Here is a 22,310-nt window from a genome sequence, read left to right as displayed (position 1 = left end):
GGCTCTTGTGCTTTCTTAGCAAGCACTTTACCAACTTAACCATCTTCCAATTTTCCATATTGTAAGTTTTAAGCACTACTTAAATATTTAGGCCAATGTTTTATATAATCACAAGAAAAGTCTTTAAAAATACACCCACTGAAACATGTAAGCTAATAGGAACTCACCAACTCCAACTGGACTGGGAAGAAACACACATAGAACCAAACCAGTTCCTCTGAATGTGGATGACAGTTGCAAGGCTGGGGCAGACTGAGGGACCACTGGCAGTGGCACCAGGATTTATCTCTACTGCTTGTACTGGATTTGTGGGAACCTATTCTTTTTGTATGGATACCTTGCTCAGCCAAGATATAGTAGGGAGGGCCTTGCACCTTCCACAAAGCAATGTGCCTTACTCTCTCTGAGGATTGGATGGGGGTGGGGTAGGAGGGTATGTGGAAATAATGGGAGGAGTGGAGGGAGTGGGAACTTGAATTGGTATGTATGATGAAAACAGATAGTTTGTTTTCTTTCTTAAAAAAATAGATAAAAAAATTGAGGTTCATTTTTATTTGACTCTCCATAGAAAGTAAAATGTGGGAATGAATGCATATATTAGCAGTGCGCTCTCTCTAAGAGGTGAGATGTTAATTAGTTCCTACAGCATCTGTTTCTCATCTCTTCCCAGCTGGCATTTTTTGCTGCCTGTTTGACCTTCAAGCTCTGACCTGTTGGCTCTTCTTTGTCCATGGCAATATTCTGCTTGACTTTGGCTTAGTCCCTGAAGATGTCAGCACAAATTAAAAGGCATTTGATTTCAAAGTATTGAAATTTACAACGTTTATGTAGATCTTACTACCTTTAAAGTTTTTAAGATTCTTGTAATGATTTATTATGATATAAAAAATTAGAATGTGATTGATTTTCATGTGAAAATTCTTTTTAAATTCTCTCTCTCCCTCCTTTTTCTTTTCATCCTTTTGCCGAATGTGTCCATGTATCCATCTATGTTAAAATACTATTGCTTGAGTAAAATTAAAACGACTTCAATGAATTCTTATGTGTGTTACAGAAAACATGACATTGACTCATTTTCTGAATGCATTAACAATCATGGCATGCCACAGTTGAAAACTTTAAATATATGTTTATATATTTATCATTATGATGGTAAGTATAAAATATCCCTCTTCAAAATGTGCAGTGATTCATGGCATTTGAGTGCTACACTCTGATATTAATATATGTTGTGTATATTTATCTTGTGAAGAGGTTTATTACTCAATAACTGTTCTTTACATTGTCAAAATAATAATAACTGTTCAGTTTTTAAATTATTCACATAAAATATCAACCAGCAAAGATGGGATGTAAAGATATGCTATATTAAATGGCACCTACAGTCAATAATAATATATATAAGAATGAAAACATTTAAATGCTAGGTGTCATGATAAGTGTTCATAACACAACTTTTAAAAACATATTAGAAATTCTGAACCTGTAAGTTATAAATAAGTTTATTATGATACTTCATCTTACAGATATAAACAATGAAGTTCATACAATGTATTTGAAAATCTAATGTATCCAAATCAAAAAGACCCTGTGATATAAAAAAATGAGTAAATGTCTGTTTATTATTATTAAATAATCTGTAAGCTGTCATGTGTTAATAAATGACAATACTAAAATAGAAAATTTGAAAACTACAGCCTGTATTTCTAAAAAAGCATCCATTATGCTAGGTTAGGTTTTCTGTAAACCTTTCAATCTGTTACTGCTTACACATACTTTGTGGCTTCCCATGAGAAAGCCTGAATACCACATCTTCCATCTAATTATCTTCCATTTGTGATGCATAATATAAATAAATCCCAGGACTCCTTGAAGGAGTTAGAGCCATCTTATTTACAGAGTGCATCAGTTTTGAATTTATGACTTGTTTTAGTGTATATTTTTGTATAGTTCCAGAATATGAATGAATTTTTTTTCTGAGTTAAGTGAAAAGCTTTTACTAGACTTCTTCAAGCCTAAGCTTCCTGACACACTGGTGAAGACAGATGAGGTACACCATGCTTTGTGCCACTTGTAGGTTTGTAATTCTTAATATTATGAATACTTGATCAATACTGCAGTGTTTTAAATTTACATACCAGTCACCTGAAGCACAGAAGGAAAAGATACCACGAAGTATTTGTTCTGTCTGACTTTGTGTTTTACCTCCCAGACATGCTTCTTCCATTTGCATCTTTGATGGCAAAGTTCAATATTAAATTGAATACTTTCTCACTGATCCATTTAAGAGGTATGAATTGTCAGGTACCAATAAATGAGAACCATATTTTATCAAGACATAGGAACACATCTCACATGTACTAAATTTACTTTTCTTATGAACTTTATGAACTCAACGTATTTTTTGCAGTATTCTTTGTGTGTGTGTGTGTGTGTGTGTGTGTGTGTGTGTTTGTGTGTATATGTGTGTGTGCACGCGTGAGTGCATTTGCCTAGGGAAAAGTTAAAAATAGTTAATCTACTTCAAGTATATTATACTGTTCCATTCCTCAGTACTTCTCACTTGATTATATAGGAATAGCTGAGCGATGGGTAGAGGCAGAAGAGGTACAATTCCTTCAGTTTTGTGACTAAAACAGGCAGGAATTAGGAATTCACTTACCACAAGAGGATTCATCTGACTTGTCAGGGCAGTCATTTCTGAAGTCACATTGCTGAATTTTTCCAACACAGTGACCATTAGACCTACAGACAAATTGATCATCTGTGCAGTTGTGTGGAGGCACGGTCACTGGAACTGAAGGTTCTGGTGGATTTGGAATGTCCATCGGCAAATTACCTTGAAGAGAAATGACACAGAGACATCAAATTTTGGGCCTTGTAGTTTTCTTAAAAGTTTTGCAAAATTGAAATTTCTAATTACACTATGCAATTTTATGAGGGATATTTGATAGTGTTTATTACTGTGTTAAAACCGTTTCAGCATTTAAATTAAGACTTGTCTTATCAAAGGCAGAAAACTTGAATATTTTTAATCATAAAAGTAAGTGAAAGATTTGATAGATGACAGTGAAAGTTGACTCAAACTCAAATAAAAGGAAATTCCATGAAAAACACTTGGAAAATGAGTAAAAGCCAAGACAGTGGTGGGTGCTACCATCTAGAGCCAGAGCCAGTGTCTTAGCTGGGGTCATCCTTGAGGATTCCTGGGAATTTTCCTAGTGCCAAGTTTCTCACTAGCCCTTTCTTTAATTGTTCCCTCAATCAAGATATCTCTTTCCTTTCTCTCCTTCTCTGCCCTTCCTCCCTTTTTGATCATCTCATTCAAATGTAGATGAATCCAATATCATTCTAAAATTTGAGAAAAAAATAAAGTGATTTAGTGTTTGAAATGTTGATAATTTTAAAGGAATTAAAAGATGGTTTGAATAAAAAAAAACAGCCACTAAGCTTAATGGAAAATTACTTCAAGGTAAAGTTAATCATGAGAGCTACAGCATTCCCCTACTCCCAAATTATCTACAGTTTTGGTTTCTGTTACCTCCAGGTAACTGCACTCTGAAAACATCGGATAAAAAATTCCAGAAACACTCTGTGAGTTTTAAATTGCACGTGACTCTGAGATGAAATCATGCATCATTTTGTTTTTCTTGCTTAGGATATGAGTCACTCTTTTTCTTGCTTACCCACACCATACAGCCTACTGTCCATTAGTCATGCTACTAACTATCTCAGTTACCAAACTGACTGTCCCAGTAGTGTTTGTGTTCAAGTTCTCCTTCCTGTACTAATGACATGCCCAAAGCACAAGAATAAGACACTGGCAATTCAGCTGTGCCAAGGTAAACATGCAGAGCTATCCTTCAAAGTGAAAATGTCCAGTTTACTGACCTGATAGTGAATTTAAAAATGCATGCTTAAATTGCCAATATCTGTGCTGAGAACAGATTTTCTACTTTTGGAGTTATAATAAAGAGAGACAAAAACCTGCTTAATATTTGCTATTACATCTAAAATTGAAAAGGTAATGATGGGAGTAAATGATAATTGTTCAGTTAATATGGAAATGGTACCAAATTTGAAAGAAGAAATTAACAGAAAATGTGTCCCCACTGAAAACAGTTATGTTACCAAGCAAGAAGCCTGACAAAAAGGAATCTCCAAGGATAAAGGAAACAAACCCTTTTTTGTAAGAAAGAAATGTTCACACAGATCCATGGATAGGTGTGGTCTGAAACCACACAAACCACTTGAGAGGCTATGCTTGCCAACAGAGAAGCTGCTAGAGCATTTGTGACTGAGTTAATGAAGTTGACTATAGAGAAAGAATAAACCCAAAGAAGTTTCTCTTCTTTGATAAAACATGTTTTTTAAGAAGCTTTCTGGTAGGTCTATATTTAGGAGAGTGCACAGGGGAACTATTTAGACATGAAGCACAGGAGAAATGTCTTGCTATAATACAGCAACAGTGCAGGATGCATAGCTAAATTAGAAAGAGTGTGGAGTGAAGACTCCACATGTTCTCAAACAAATATTAGAATTATCTGCCAAGATTCCGACTACAGTATTAGAAACCATGGGTGACAGCCATTTCCTTTATGGAAAGGTTCCACTAAAGTTCTATTCCCAAAGTGGAATGTTATCTGAAAGAAGAGGGAATGGAATTGAAAAGTGTATTAGATAATGTATCTGGCCATCCAGAACCTATTGGCCATGAAATAAAAATGAACCAAAAGCTGATCATTCCAACCACAAGCAAGTGTGACAAGATTATTTCATAGAGCTGAAAAAGCATACAAACATATAAAATGAAGAATACAACTCATCTGTAGCATTGTACGCAGATGAAAACTAAGATCCTCTGCATCACTTAGATGAGTTAAAGAGAAAAAGGTGGGGCTAGTAAGACAGTTCCTAGGTAATGTGCTTACGCAGGCATGAAGACCAGAGTTCAATCCTCAGAACCTTCATTTTAAAAAGCCTGCCATGGCAGTATGTGCCTCGGATTCCAGAATTGGATAGGTAGAGACAGGCAGATTCCTTCCCTAGTAACCACCAGTCAGCCAGTCTAGTTGTACTAGTGAAGTATAGGTTCAGCAATGGACCCTGTCTCCAAAGATAAAGTAGTGGGTGATTGGGGAAAACACATGACACTGATCTCTAAGCTCCATGTGCATAGGTACAAATACGTGTATACATATACGATCAAACTAGTATGCACAAATGAAAAACAATAACTTTTGACAGCACTGCTCTTCCAAAGAATGTGAGAAGCAAACAAACAAAAAAGAAAGAAAATTCTTCATCTATATAGATTTGAGCCATCAATCATCTGAGCTTGACATACAATAGATATCAGCTAAGGCTCAGTGATCCTGGTTTCCTGGAAACAGATGAAGCACCAGCAGATGAGAGTGCCCTAGTGTTCACATCTTTCACATCTCATATCCATCATGCCATCATATCGTCACCTGAGGAGCATTAGTGCTGTATCATAGGTGTTTTGAAGGAGAAAAGAAAGCAAACATTTTCATACAACCAGTTAAAGAGTGCTAAATTTTTCTATTTTAAGTTACTCATTTCTCCACATGCCCAATTTATAAATTAAAATTCATCATAGATACAAGTAATATTATACAGAATAAGCAGGATATATACACACACACACACACACATATATATATATATATATATATATATCACAACAATAGAAAGAAACCATGAGTTTGATAGAGATCATAGGAGTATTTGGGGGATGGAGGTTTGGAGGGTGGAAGAGGAAGGGGTAAATTATGTAATTATGTCATAATCTCAAAAAATAAAGTAATTAAAACGTATCATAAGTTTATAGCATTCACAAAAGATCATGGAGACCTACATTGCCTGTATTCACATTTATGTCAACATTCTTATCTGTCTATATGTCCTGACTTGTTTCTCTACTATTATAAACACCATGATCAAAAGCAACTTGGGCAGGAAGGAGTTTATTGGTTACAGGTTTCAGCACATCATCGAGGAAAGCCAAAGCAGGGATCTGGAGCCAGCTACTAAACCAGAGACTATGGATGGATGATATTTACTGACTTGCTTCTTCTGGCTTGCTCAGTTACATTCTCTGTTGAATTCAAAACTACCAATCCATGGGTGGCATCATTCACAGACCCTCTCATCAATCAGCAATTGAGAAAATCGTCCATAGGCATGCCCACTAGCCAGTCTGGGTAAGGCAATTTCCCCATAGAAGTTCCCACTTCCCAAGTTATTGCAGTTTGTGTCTAGTAGACAAAAATTAACCAGCACTCTCTATGCAATTATCTATCTCTCTATGTGATTAAGTAACTTCTAAGGTTTGGGGTGTTTGTTGAGACCCTGAAACGCATTACTTGTGGATATGGAAAGATTGCTATGGTGTATGAAGTAATTTACCAAATGTTACAAAACATTTTATGCACAGATTGCTATCATATGTTTCACTGGAATATAATGGAAAATTCCTTTGTAGATCATCTTCTTAAAGGGCTTAAAACTAACTCCAACCAGAAATGAATTTAACCATGAAATAGGTTGTGAACTTCCTGAAAATGGTTCATTCCTGCACTTTTGTTGAAAACACGTGATACAATTAAAATTCATGAAGGCAGAGATATTGAAAATTCTCAGTTGTATATTCTGTTTCAAGATTGTCATCCATAAAAAAAGCTCATATCAGCTTTTGCATTTATTTAAATGAGGATGTGATTGCATGATCCTGTTCTCTAGTCCATGACAGTCCCTATGCTAGACAATATGGCTTTAGTTTAGGGCCTGGGCTGTGGAGCTGATTACACAAAGATCCATATCATTTGCACTGAGGAATGTGCTGTAAGCTTTACTCTGGGTATGCATTTGGAAATATGTTAATTTCAAGGGAGACCCTTAATTTGTGTTCCAAGCTCAGGATATTCTAGAAGAATAAAAGCTTACATGGCAGTGGATCATAAACTCTTTCTTTTTCTTGGCATTGCTTTGCATTATACATATTTATAAGAAATTCTATTATCTTGAATTCATATATTTGTAGTTAAATTTGAACTCTTACAATATATTCTTGACTACTACTTTAGTATTTGCTATACAACATACATCTAACCACTGCTTTCGATTTAGTAATTTTTTATTGTTTTCTGATTCTGGAAATGAGTATTTTGTGGCAGGAGAGCAGCCAAGTGGACTTTGTACAAGTTCAGAAATTTAGTCACTCCAACATAAAAGACTGCACTGTAGTTGCTTCAACATTAATGATATTCTCATTTTTTCTTATTTTCAAAATTATTTTTAATAATGAATCATTTAAACATTAATATATATTAATAAAATATTATAAAATATGCCTCACCCCACAAACAACACTAAAGGAATTATTACTAATTAATAGCTTCAGATCCTCATGCTCAGAGAAAAGGAGGAAGAGAGGGAGGAAAAGAGACGGAAAAGTCAGGGAGGAGAGACACAGGAAACCCATATCTATTTTTATAGCTACTTCTTCCCAAATGCCACCAGCAAAACCAAACATTCACATATAAAACTGTACTAATTTATGATGCCATGTGTATTTTTATAAGTAGAGGTATGCAGTTTTTGCCTCTTACTTACTACCTAGTGAGCTTAATATAGTGTCCTTGAGTCTCATCTTCTGTCTGGGGAATGTTGTTAGAAAACAGTATCATGGTCTCGAGGCTTACACAACAACTTTGTAACTGTCAGTTCAGAAGAATAGAAAATTCAAGATCACAGTGTCAATAGATTGGGATCTAAAAAGAGCTACTTCCTAGTGCACACATGGACACTTTTCCTTGTGTCCTGAATTGATGAAAAGATCAAGTCAACTCCCCTTTTTCTTTCATAGGGGTGCTGTGCATTCTTGTGAATATTTAAGTCCTAATTATCTCTCAAAGGCTCCATATTTTTGTGCCACCACTCTTAAAGATTGTTATGACTTCAGTATGAAGCAGGCTCACATGTCTGAATTTTCATGCCTTGGTTGACTGGCGATGCCATTCTGGGAAGATTGTAGAACCCTCGAGAAGTGTGATGGGACTGAAAGAGCAGAATCAGTTAATGGTAGAAAGCCTTGTAAGGCATATGTACTTATTCTCCAGTAGAGCTTTAATGCTTCCTGGCCAGTGTCAGGCAAGGAGCTGCTGCTACAAGCTCCTGCTACCAGAGATGGACCTATTACAGCCACGATGTGTTGTCGAATCTGTGAACCCAAATAAACCCTCACCCTCACCCTCTATGGTTGGTCCTGTCAGGGTATTTCCATCACAGTGAAAGGTAATTTGTTTAGAAAACTAGTAATAGTGTAATAACAATCTTCATTTCACTTTCGCATAGGTGAATATGAGTGTGATGACTGGTGATTATTTAGGTAATGAAACTAGAAGAGGCAAAGAAGATGGAAAAAGATGTTCTAAGGTAGGTTTTGAATAGAAACAGTAATGGAACACACACATGAAGAAAAAGTGGAATGGGGCCACTGACAGAAGACATCTTGGTTCCTTCAGATTTTTATCAATTATTAATAAATGTCCCTCAATTATCCATGTATAATTCTTACATGCATATAGTATTTTGGTAAATATTAAAATGTTTTATCAGTGAATCTATCTTTTATGAGAAAATCCAGATATCTACAAAATGGTCAAACTTTTTGATGTCCTTGCTTTGAGTGGGAGAATCCTTTCTAGTATGTGGTATCATTTGTATTTTCGAGATTCTAAAATCTGTGTAACATACATCAGTATTCTGATAGGCAATTTCTTAATGATGTATGATAAACATATTTTCATTTGCATATTTGTCCCATTTATAACTGTGAGGATAAATTTGTTCAGATCTCTTGATTGTTTTAAAATTGTAATCATTTTATTAGCATATATTAATTACAAAAGTAGTTTTCATTACGACATTTTCATACAAACACATGTATTTCATCCATTGCTCTCTACACACTGACTGATTTCAAATCAGGGTTTCATTACCTAACTCTGAGATATGAAAGTTCCCTGGATGTTTTCAATAGCACTCTTTATCACGATGGTCTTTTTCAAATGTTTTTCCCAACAATGACTTATTTTATGTTTCACTCTTCAATATCTTTCAAAGACAAAAAGGTTATAATTTTAATGAAATCCAGATAAGTAATTAATTATTTAATAGTTCATGTCTTTTGTTGCTATAATTAAAATTATCGTTAAACCCAATGTCCTCCAGATTTTATGTCATTTTCTGTGTGTTTTATAGTTCATTGACTTTAATCCTTTTTGAGTTAGTTTTTTGTGACGGACCTATGTGGAGAATTGGTGTTGGGTTTTGCATAGGCCTTTTGAAGAAAGAGGATCACTCCAGAATGTAATTTCAGGCTTAGCAAAAGTAGCAGGGGGAATAAGCCTTGATGGACTGACCACTCTTGGCTTTGCAAAAGCCTCCTTGACTGTTACCCTAATTATATCTCTGGCAAGTCAATTTCTACATTCTGAAACCTCTTATCTGGAGGTATTCGAAGGCATCATTTGCCTAAGCAATTCTCAGCCATGAGACACCTGGTTTGCCAGGTTCACTTAAGACCAAATTTTGCAAAGGTTTTTAAATTCCTCAGAAAGAACTCAAATAAGTATCAGACTTAAAAGATAACAACCACTGACTTTAAACAAACAAACAAAAAAAAAAAAAGATAGTTCAAATCCTAAGTGAATTGCATCCAATCAGATGCCATGGCTCTGTGGAATGTCTCACTACAGAGACTCAGTCTTTTGCCTGAGATTGCCACTGATTTTAAGCAACAGAATCTGTGTAAAAAGCCACTTTTCTCCATAATATTTTCTTTATTTTTGGCTCTCTATTTTATATTGTTTATTCTTTATTTGTTTGCTCTTTCCCTGGTGCCAACTGGCCCTGAACACTGTTGTTTCATACTGTATATCTTCAAATTGGGTCATACCTCTGCTCCATTCTTTAGTCTCTTTAGTATCATCATAGGCTTCTCATTCCGATTACAACAATCTTGTCTTCCACTCTTCTTTTTATAAGGCTGTGAATCCCATCTGCAAGGCCTGCCTTATAATTTAATCTAATCTGAACTGTAGCCCCAATTCCCTTCTCTAAATATCATCAGACAGGGAATGAGGATTTCAGTCTATTAATTTGGAGTGAACACAAAGATTCATCTTATTGAAAATTTGTGGTTTAGTGTTTTGAACTATTATTGTTAAGAATTGGTAGCAGTATAATAGATTTGTTTCTTTAAAGAAATAAACAGACACAATAGGAGAGCCTCAGTTGAAACAAAAATTGCAGAGGCAACATACAAATGGCTGTTTTCCAGCCCCACTGAGAAGCAGAGATTAGTTTGCTTTGATCTGATCTTCTTCCACACAGCTAAGCCACAGGGAAACCAAACCACCTGCACATCTGTCATGTGGAAGATTTCCTAAATTGATGGCTCAGGCTCCAGATGGACTTGGTGTTCTAACTCCTTGCTCTGCGAATTCCTTGCAACAAATGTGATAAACTTCAGGCTACACTAATAAATTCTTTTTGATAAAACAGATTCTCTAGCTTGTTTTATGCTACAATTCTCTCCCCACAGCCAACCCCACATTGATCATTAAGTAGACAGAGTGGCTATCTTACCACCCCTAGTCCTTGATAAAGTTTACCTTGAAAAAGCTTTAGATCTAACTGGTGACTTAATTTGCAGAGCTGTTATTTATGTCTCTTAGAGGTAACCATCTATATACTCTGCTTGTGACCTTTCATGTTAAGAAATGACTTCATTTAAAATTCTATAAGGTCACTGGAGCTTAAATTTAATCAATCTTCATACAATTGAGAATGTGGAACTACCAACACCTCCAGGATCAGGGCACAGCTATTTCCTATGACACTAAATACAACAACAGAATAGACTCCCATAAAAGAGCTCGATCTAGTATGATCAAAATAATAAAGTGCGTGTGTAAGCCCCGCTTAAGTGAAGTGGAGTTTCAGACACAGTTGCTGGCCAGGTGTGCTAGTTCATGCCTTTAACCCCAGCTCTGGGGAAGCCAACACAGGCAGATTCAAGACTTTGATTCCAGCCTGGACTACGTGGCAAGTCCTAAGCCAGTCAGAGCTATATAGTGAGACCCTATCTCAACAATGCCAACAAAACCCAAAAAATCCTACTGAAGTTATTGTTTGAAATTGATTCATAAAAATCACAGTATAGCTCTTTGCTGCATATTATATCATGCAGTTTATTTTCCTATGGTTGATAGAAAACATAGTCCTCCAAAGTATGTTTGCTTTATAACATGAATGAAATGGAATTTTCATATCTATAAGCATTCTGTTACATTGAGGTGAGTTTAGAAGTAGAAAGAAAGCTTGGGATTAAGGTTTTACAATTATTCCCTGGCACTTTCAAGACCAGAATAGAAGTCTTCAAATTAGGACAGCCCATGAACCTCAACCTAGCAAGTGCAGCCTCTCACAATGACCTTTCAGCAAGTCTTCCTGGAACTCTCAGAGGACATGGATGATTCTGAGAAGAAATGAGGTCTCTCAGTGAAGTGAAAGCTCCCCCAAATACAAACATCAGCTCCTGCCCCATGAATGCTTTTTCCCTCTAGCAATTTAAAAGGTTTTGTTTTAGTACTGCATATCTACTGTGCATCCACAAATTATATGACCATGAAGAGGGATATGGTGGGGAGGGTGAAGCACACACACACACACACACACGATATGGTGGGGAGGGTGAAGCACTTATAGATGGAATTAGAGCGTTGAGCTAGCTCATTCTCTTTTCAGAGTTGCTTTGACTGTCATTTTAACACACATTCATTGTACACATGAATGAGTTTCACTGTGACATTTCAGAACAGGTATTATTGTGCACAGGTTACACACAGCTTCTTTTCTATCCTTCTCACATTCTGAAGCATGATTAATAAAAACTCAGAGAAAGAAACTGGGGTTCACCCTGACTGTTAGAAAAGCGAAACAGCTAGTCACTGGCTCTTACCTCGACCACAGTCTGAAATGATGTTCCTGCCTCCAGGAATCTCAGAATGAGACTGTGCTGGAGAGCTGTCTACTCCCATTTTATAATCCTCTCTAGTTCTGATATTAAAGGTGTGCACGACTACTGCCTCTTTTCTTTGACAAACAAACTTGTCTACTAGGATTAAAGGTTTATGTTATTACGGCCTGGTCTATAAGGGTGGGCAGTGTGACTTTTTTACTTTTCTTTTCCTCAGGAAAGTTTTATTTATTAAATTACAATAGAAATGCCACTTTAGTTAAATGACAACCTTTAGTCTCCTTCATAGTCCTTAAGGGCCTTCTGATTCTTTTGATTTGTGGCTTCCACACATAAAAGAAAACATGTAATACTTGACCTCTGTCTGCCTTATTTTTTTTCAATATGATCTCATCCACCTCCATTTATTTTCCTTAAAATAATAGGATGTCCATCTTTTTTTTTTTTTACAGGGTATGATACTCCATTTGCAACACACATACCAATTTTCTTTATTTGTGTGCTGGAGGGTATCTGGGCTAATTCCATATCTTACTTACTGTAAATAATACCACAATAAACATGGTTAACCATGTGAAAAAAGAAACATCAGCTGAGAAAAGTTCCCCCTGAATTCTAGGCACCTTTGCATCTATTTCATTATTTTTGAGAATGAGTATTGTATTTGCATTATTTCCACCACACACTTTCCCCTCCCCAACTTCTTTTACCCATGCACTGCCTTTCAACCTCAAGACCTCTTTTTAAAATGGGATTCTTTCATACACACACACGTGGGTGTGTGTGAGTCTACTTAATATTGCTTATATGAACACGTAATTAAGGCTGACCTCCGGAATTGGATAATTTATTAGGGGCTCATCCCAAAAGAAGATCGAATATCTCTCTTAAATTGGGAGACAGGCCTCATGCTCCAGACACCTTGGGATGTCAACTTGTGTTGTCATTATAAAGGTCTTGTTTAAATGACCACATTGTCAAGTATTCTGGCAGTTTTACTAAATGATAATTAGAATAGATGCATTGATATAAAAATGAATATTGAGTAAAATAATTGTTTGTATAGAATTAAAGCTAGTTGTTAGCATAAAACAAACTGTCATACTTTGGAAATTAGTTTAATAATTTGTATTTGCATGAATTTTAATTTTCATTCTACATTATCGTATCACTGAACAAAAATGATAGTTTAGTTAGTACTAAAAGCAAATTGATGGCTAAAAATGAAGCTACAGGTATTCATCCACCTTATCCAACATGGTAACAGAAGAAAAACAGCTGAGAAGTATATAAACAGTATATTATTAACTCTTATTTTTGTTTGTATTCATTGAACAAAAACTGTAGGACATTCTTTTGGTACATTCAGCTTCTAGGGGCTTTGTGGTTTGGACCAAAAGTCTCATTTGTTATGAAGCTAACACAGAGCCAAATAGTTCAGACAGGTTTTCAAGTTTCATATTTTTCATCCTAAACTTGAAGCAGAAAATTGAGACTAATGGTCTGTAACAGACACTTCCTATCTTTGCTTCTGCCTCCAGCGGCTCTACTCTGGCCACCTTGACACCATTAGCCACAGAATATTTTTAGCAGAATAACTGGAGAATCTAGAGTTTCGGTGGCGATTAACCCTACTTTTTTGTGTTCTTTTGCCTTCCTCAGTGTCCCCAAAGCCAAAATGATTCTATCTCCAAACTGGGAAATCGTGTAGGAAAAACTCTGGCCATTAAAATCAGACAAATTTACACTGCAAGATCATTCCTGCCCTGAAGCTTTACTGTCATCTGGGTCATTTGTAATCTTTAAAATAATATTTTGCAGTTTGAAGTAGAACTCATTGCCTCTTTTTTTAGGGTTAGTGTATCTGATTATCAGCGTGCTAGTATTTTACATCATGGAGCTAAGATATGCATCCATTTGGTAACTAGTCTCTTCATTTCTCAACATAAGGCTAGACAGTAAACTTACTAATTCTACTCAGCAGTTAACATCCAGCAACCTGGGATGAAGCAGAATTGTTCTCAACACTTGAAACATTATAGGAATGGTCTGGGACTGTAGTTCAGTACTAGCATACTTGTCTAGCATGCTTTGGCCTCCCATCTCATCCCTAGCACTACAAAAAGGGATGCAAGATTATACAAAACACACACACACACACACACACACACACACACACACACACACACACACACATATATATATATATATATACTGTATTATAAAGCCCATTTATAAGTTCCCTAGATTGGATTTATACATTTTCTGTCCTTACCAGTCCTAGAAGGTTGAGAATACTTCCTGCTACCCTACTGCATAGTTTAAGTACATGGATGTCAGTAAATGTACACATGTCATATCCTGATAAGGGATGTAATTTTATTCTTTCCTGCATACTCTGATTTAACAACAGAAATTGCAGACAGGGATGTGGTCCTTCAACTCTGGTTCCTGCTTGTGGAGGCAGAATATGTGGAAGTAGATTCACAGCTTAGGACTTCAGGGTGTTTTGCAGAGTTCTGAATAGGAAATTGATTACCATTGCTATTTTTGTTCTAACTTAACTCACATGTTTGAGATCTAGAAGTATATTACGTGGCTATATGTAAATGAAAATAGTCTTTCAAGAAATTTATCTGATACACAATAGGAAATTTTTGTGTGGAAGGATTTAATACTTAAGAAATAATAAATAGAATATATATTTAAGATATCTAAAATACCTAAAAGTTTAAGATTTCTCTATCTAGCCATTCCTTCAGCAAATATTTATTATTATCTCCATATTCCACTACTTGGCTAGTTGCTAGAGACCAAACAGCCAACAAATAATATGACTGCTTTCTTCTAACTACAACTGCTATTGGGGAAAGAGAAACTTTACTGTAAGGATAATATGTATTGTGTAGAAAATAATTTTTCTAAATTTATGGGGAAAAGATAGAAAATGCCAAAAAGAATCTATGTGGGTGGTATTCCAAGTACTTACTGAATAAGCAGATGTTGAGGAGAGAACAGGAAAACATCAGTGGAGGGGAATAAATAGACACCCAGAGGAAGCACATGCTAAGAAGAGGAAAATGTAAGTCCAGACTGAGATCTGAACTGGAGAGAGGAAAAAAAACATTAGGTAGGGGGCCTTTCTTTATAGTTGCAGAATATGAAGACTCACCTGAAAGGGAAGTCATGAAGTCTGAGGGATCCAGTAATTTATTCTCTCTCAGCTCTTAACTGAAGTTTGGTATTACTTTGTTTGAGATAGGACTCTTAGGATTGAAAAATCAGGAAAGAGGACTGATTCATTTACTAAAATTATGCAAGGCCCAAAAAACGTCTTCATTGATTCTTTTTACAAAGATTAATATCAGATGTAAGTAGCATGATATCAGATTCAGAAGTGAAACATCTATTAATTGAATCTTTGGCATTTAAAATGGCTAATTGAGACTGGGCAGTAGTGGCATATGCCTTTGATACCAGCACTCAGGAAGCTGAGGCAGGTGGATATTTGAAAGTTCAAGGTCACCCTGATCTTCAAAGTGAGTTCTAGGACAGCCAGGACTGTTACACAAAGAAACTCTATCTCCAAAAGTAAAAACAAAAATAAAAAAGTGCTAATTCATAATGCAAAAAGATGATTAGGTCTTTTACAGCAAGATCAGACCAATAGTTGAAAGAATTGGAAGTACTATTGTTATTGTATCTCTTTGGTAGGAGAAGTAATTTCTAGAAATTTTAAGAAACATCAAATTTTTTGTTGTAAACCAGGTCATCTGAAAAGGGATTGGAGGCAAGATGTTCCTAAAAACAATATTCTTCCTAGAGATGATTCAAACAGAGGGCCCCAGCCTTCTGCAGTATGCAGATAATATGGCAAAGGCCAGCATTGAACTAATGAATATAGATCAACAAGGGACAGGCAAGGTAACCATTTGCCATGGGGAATGCACCGAGGGCCCTCCTGGAGGCTCTAATATCAAAGTTGGCCAGTCAGCATCAGAGAAACTCAACCACAGGGCAATTAAAAGACGTAATACCTGTTGTTAATAACCACACAGCTCTGGCTATGACTAAGCAGAAAAACTTCTACAGATACAACAAAAAGTTCAGAAATATATTGGATACTAGGGAAAAAAACTGCTGAATTTAATCAGGCGGTATACTTTAAAGATGTATTGACCTCAGAATGGAAACTAGGATATGTCTTACACTGGGGATGAGGTTTTGCTTTTGTTTCCACAGGAGAAGAAACTACTATCAAAATAGATAAAGATTAGATTAAAGCAGGAGAAAACTGTTGATTAGGAGAAGTGATAGTTCATCAAACCTCATGGCCATTTCAATAAATTAACTTAAAAGACTAATAAATGTCTTTTATTTGATCAGAAAAAAAAAACTGCCAAAAAGGGAAACTTCCCAAAGTAAAGGTTAGGGCAGGGTTTTGTTTTTGACTTTACAGGAGAAGAAAAATATCCCACTAAAAATATATATAAAGACCAATGGATAAATAAGACATCTGAAGAAAGATGAATAATCCAGAGCCAACCCTAAGAAAAAAGAGTAAATTGGCTTAATGCTTAATTTCCAACAAAATATATATATAAATCTTCCCAAATGTTTGTTTCTGCTTTTCTCTACAGACATATAAGGCAAATGGTCTTTTTGTGGTCCCAACTCAATTAAATATTAAGGTTTGCTTTGGAGTTGGAGTGTGACTCTATTCTTCTCTAAACCCAAGCATGCTTCTTAGAGGAAAATCTAAGACCTCTGTTTCATTTCAGAAGAGTCACCTGGTATGGAACAGAAGAAAAAACAAAATGAAGGGACTATTCTATTGGCAACTCATAATCTGTTCACTTTACTTTGACTCTTTAAAACTTTTATAAGATATAAATATTATCTCAAACTTTATAAAAATTATATATATTTAAACTTTCTGTCATGATATTAATGGTCATATAAGGTACCAACTAATTCTAGAAATAGACTTGATTTAGCTTCCTGTGTAGGATTTCAGGTGTCAATTCAAAACAGGTAATTAGAAATTAGGCTTGTGAATCTCTTATATATTAAATAGATTGTTGTCCTTTTACCTCTCCAAGATCTATTGCATATGATATTTAAAATGTTTAGGTATTCTGCAGTGAATCATGACCATTCCTATCAGAGACTTTTGAAGTCTCCCAAAGGATGATGGGGCCTCACAATGATGATCCCACCTGAATTGTGGTAATGCCACTATGATGACAAATACCAATCAAAATCAGCTTTGAACTACAAACTTCTTAGGACAATATCGAGGTAGTTAGTTAAAATTGCCCAGCATCACAGAATACTCCTGCCAGAACTTCAGATAAGCCTTGCACTTTCCCACCATACCAAGACTGGACAACAGCAAGCTCTCCCAGGACTTGGTCTTTATCTCAGTTTTTTTCAGGGTTCCCTAAAGATGTCATCTCCTCTAGACAGTAGAAAATAATTTTAAAGACACAATGTCCACATTCTCGAGAGATGGGGTGAGTAGTTTTTGGTTGTTTAGTGAATGCTATCATCATTTAAGGGGCTTGACTGCAAGTGGTTATTGATCATGATCAGAGAAGAAACTAAGCAAAAGAGATTAGATTCAGGAAGGGAAAAAAGGTGGGATGTAGAAACAATTGGATAAAACATGTAGATTATTGAATCAACTTTCAAATTAAAAACATTACTTGTCTCAAATATTTTACAGTGGTATGAGCTTTTTTATATTGATAGAAATTTAAGGTTATTTTTATTATACTGCATATATGCTTCTACTCTTGTTTAAGATATTTCTGTATATTGATACAAATTTAATATGATTTTTGTTATAATGTATAATGTTTCTATTCTTAAGATATTTTTGTAGAGTGATACAGCTTTAATGTAATTTTTGTTTTAATATATATTTCTATTCTTATTTAAGGCATTATATCTAGGCAGCTCATTTTAAAATGTAATGTAATGTTTAGTCTTTGAAAGCTATTTTGGATAATAAAGAATGACATGTTAGTTAGGCATCTATAACAACCAAACTTAGAGTCATGTTAGGTATGTTGTCAAGGTAAAAGAGATATATTTTAAATAGATGGATATTCTTAAAATATCTCAGAGAGCAACAAAATATGGCATTTAAAACCCTTTCTGGGGTCTCTGATGGGGTGGAAGACTAAATAGTCATAGCTACAGTTTTTCTTAGTTATTATAGAAAGGAAATTAGTTACAAATTTGGAAGTCTCCAAGAGAGAATAGATAATGAAGCAGTTTTTCTGTGCTTGCCTAATACACATGGACTGAACATTGTAAATGTAAGTCTTATTAAATAGTTGTTCTTATTGCATATACTTTTACTATGTTAGACTTAAATGAAGTAGTTCCTTTTTATTAGTCAAAAAGGGAAAATGTTATGGGAGACTTGTTTGTATTGTTGCTTCAAGACCTCCAATGGAGTTGGGCCATGAGTCTGCAGGGTGGAGCCCACATTCAGCAGGCTGGAATGAACCATGGTGTTTTCTAGTGAACTCATAGGAAGATAGAGAGACTCAGAGAGGCATAATGAGGGGCTTGGAAAGATTTAAGGGTCCTTTCATTATGAGAAGGTGGAGAGGAGGTCAGCTGATCCTTTTCTTTGTCACTCTGTGTATCTATCAGATTTATGCACTTATATCTGACTCCCAAGCATTACTTATTAATATAGCAATAAAAAACAACAAAACATTTACAAGGCAAATAGAATAATCCTCTTCAAAACAAAGCTGGTTTTGAGCAAGAGCAAATGAGTGAGTTGGTTCTAGAAAGATCTGAGCCAAAAGACGACCAGGTATATGCATATGGAATTGTCATGTTTACCAAAATATGAATGAGTGGTGAATCTGTCTTCTTACTGGCCATCCATAGAAAGATTTAACTTTGTGTAGTGTTTTGTGGAATAGATAGACCCATTGACATCAGTTACTACTGCCAGAATGATGAGATGGAGAAAGATCCTAACTACATAGAGGGAAGCCATTTTGAGGGAACAATGCTGAGTTAAAATTTCTACAATTAGGCTGGTGTGGTGGTTCATGCCTTTAATCCCAGCACTGAGACAGGCAGAGGTGATCTCTGAATTTGAGGCCAGCCTGATCTACAATGCAAGTTCCAGGACAGTGAGCACTGCAAAGAGAAATCCTATTTCAAAAGACAAACAAACCACAACAAAATATCAACAAATCAGGTACTCTTGGGTCCCAGTAAAGTCAGTGGCATTTGTTTCCCATGTCATTTGATTTAAGAGCATCCAGTCTGAGTACCAGAGTGATATTTATGAATTTCACTGCCAGTTTTTTCTAGACTACTGTGCATTGTAGAATAGGAGCATCCCCTTCTCCACACCATGTTCCAAGCCTGGGCTGTTCTAAATCTTAGTGGTTTTCCTCCTTATCACTGTGATTCTTATTAGATGTTGAGCACAGATATGGAGGTTAGGAGAAAGGTTGCAACTGAAGACATATATCTTTGAAATAGTCTCTTTTCAATAGATATAAATGAAAAATGCGGAAACAATAGGTTGTAAACAGTTCCTAGGAAAAGTTAAGAATACATCCTAAATTTAGAATACCAGTGTCACTGAAGATGAATGAGATGCTAATGAAGTTTAAAAAACAACTCAATAATTACTACGTTAGAGTAATTATTTTTACAATTACTTAAGTCTCACAAAGATCATAACTTCAGATATGACTTCCTAGTATTTTGTATATCACAAGTGATTAAAAACAGATTCAAACAGCTTTCCTATATTTCATTTTTTAAGACTATTTATTAGCAAAGATATACTATATTTTTCCAGTGTCAATATATATAAGAAACTGCAAAAACGAGGGCACTTGAGTTTACTCCTGAATATGAAGTATTTATTTCCTTGTTGATTCTTCCAAAATAAACAGATTTGGAAATGCGCTCTCTTACCTGGGTAGAGGGTACAATCCATGAATGACAGATCATCAATTGCAATATCACCAGTGAAGCCATCTCCAACTGAAGCCACGATCAAGATCTGAGGTATAAAAGAAAGCTGTTGAATTATGAATGAAATTATAGAAACCCATGACTGAGAAAGAATTCACAGGTCTAGGGAGACGGCTCATTCATTATGTAAGTCTGAGGTCCTGAGTTTGATTCCTTACACTAACGTAAAAATTGTGAGTTCTGTTGAGTACCTTTAATCTTAGCATTGGGGAGGTGGGGACAGGAGGATTCTAGGGGCTCACTGGACAGAGTCTAGCCTGATTGGTAAGATCAGGATCTCAGTGAGAGAAAGACCCTCACTCACAGAGATGATTATGGTTCATGAGGATGACAATGGGGCTTGTAGTCTGAGCTCCACATGCCCACACAACTGTGCTTGTACCACCAAACACATGCATCTTCCTACAAAATGTATGCATGCATAAATGTACAAACACACATATACATATATATGCCACATGCACACATAAGTGCACTTGTACTAACATTTACTTACACCTTCCTACAGACATATATTCATGAATGTGAAACCACACATGCATGTATGCACCCACTTAAACACACACACACACACAGAGCAAATAAAAGGAAAACTCTTGGCTTCCCTTAGTTATAGGAAGTATTAGCATTACTGAGCCTATTTTGATCCTGAGTCTCATTCTATCCCTACTGTGTCTACTGTGTCCTGTGTAGTTTGGGTCCCAGAAATCAGACTGAAGGAATGAAGAAAGAAGACACACAGACACAGGTACAAAAAAACTGGGGTCAGGACAACTGTATACCTCTGATAAAGCACTGCCAAACCTCAGCAACCAGGAACCTTGGTGCATTTATTATCTATAGCAAAGGAGAGAAGTTAGCTAACCTCTGCAAGAGGTCTCTAGTGTCAGCAATTTCAGACTATAACCATCCCAGAAGAGGAAGCTATATATGAGAGTTTTGCACACACTAGTTAATCATTTGGAAATGATTCACAATCTCTATCAACATTCCCGCTGTGGTCTGAAGAAGGCATTTCCGTCCACTGATTCTGACCTGTAAGGAAGGCATTGTCAATTTCCCATGTCCCTAAGGCTGCTTTGCTCCTTGTCAGTCATATGTATTCACATGGGGTTCCTCAGTTCCACACATTGAATCTGACGATGTCCAATTGCCTGAAATCTCATGGTATAGCTCCACCCTCTTCCCTAGAGATTTCCGAGTGGTGCTAAGATGTAGTATTAGGAGTGGCGGGGCTGTGTCCCCAGCACCCCGGCCACCTGCTAGCATATGCCCGAAATAACAACACACAACTGTATTCATTTAAACACTGCTTGGCCCATTTCTATCTAGCCTCTTCTAGGCTAATTCTCACATATTAATTTATCCCATTTCCAATCATCTGTGTAGCACCCCAAGGTACACTTACCGGGAAGATTCTAGCCTATGTCCATCCTGGGTCGGAGCTGAGTCGCATCTGCCCGGGAGAATCTCTCTGAGCTCGCTTCCTCTTCCTCCCAGCATTCTGTTCTGTTTACTCCTCCCACCTATATTTTAACCTATCAGGGCCAAGCAGTTTCTTTATTGCTTAACCAATGAAATCAACAGATTGATATATGACACTCCCACATCACTAAGACAATGTGATTGTCTTGTTTCCTTTTGACCTTCAGGCATCTCAGGTTCTCTCACTCCCCACCTCTTCCATATTTCCCCCTTTTTATCTTTCATCAAGAGTTTATCCACTTCTCAGGTTAAATGTCCATACCCTTTAGGAGCAATTTTAAGTGTTTTTCATCATGCATCTGAAGCTGATGAATCCATATTGATCTCCTCGTAACTGTACTAATCACAGTAACTCACTTGACTATATTGCTGTTACAAAATTTGTAACTCCACCAAAACCCCAGGAAAAGGGAAAATACTGGCAAATCACTATAGTATATGATTAAAGCTGAGATTTAGTGTAATTGAATTAATCATGATGAATTATTTTAATACTTATGCAAATGTGTGGCATACTTACACAACATCTTGGTATAATTAAATAAAAGAGTACTTGACACAAATCCAAAGTCTTAAGAGAAAAAAAAACATTCTCTTTTCCACTATTAAAGCAAAAGAGAATTTCCATTCATGCCTCCTTCACAAATGCTGACTGTGGAAGCAGAATTTTTATTTCACTTCTCTTGTCAAATCCTATCCTACACTGAATGTTATCATGCCCCTCATTTAT

At 36.0% G+C, this 22,310-nt stretch overlaps 1 protein-coding gene across 1 annotated transcript in view; it reads right to left on the bottom strand.

Moving 5' to 3' along the window:
• The window catches only part of Malrd1 (MAM and LDL receptor class A domain containing 1), a 583,538-nt gene that overhangs the window by 385,344 nt on the left and 175,884 nt on the right, over positions 1–22,310 (bottom strand). Inside the window, exons 18-19 of the mRNA XM_013348957.1 lie at positions 20,036–20,123; positions 2,663–2,839 (exon numbers count right to left, since the gene is read on the bottom strand). Of these exons, the coding sequence (XP_013204411.1) occupies positions 2,663–2,839; positions 20,036–20,123 (265 nt within the window). The remainder of the gene's footprint in view (positions 1–2,662; positions 2,840–20,035; positions 20,124–22,310) is intronic.

The sequence above is a fragment of the Microtus ochrogaster genome, chromosome 16 (assembly GCF_000317375.1).
Source record: "Microtus ochrogaster isolate Prairie Vole_2 chromosome 16, MicOch1.0, whole genome shotgun sequence".
Classification (NCBI taxonomy): Eukaryota; Metazoa; Chordata; class Mammalia; order Rodentia; family Cricetidae; genus Microtus; species Microtus ochrogaster.
Note: the sequence above shows the minus strand (reverse complement) of the source record. Positions and strands in the feature narration are given on the sequence as shown.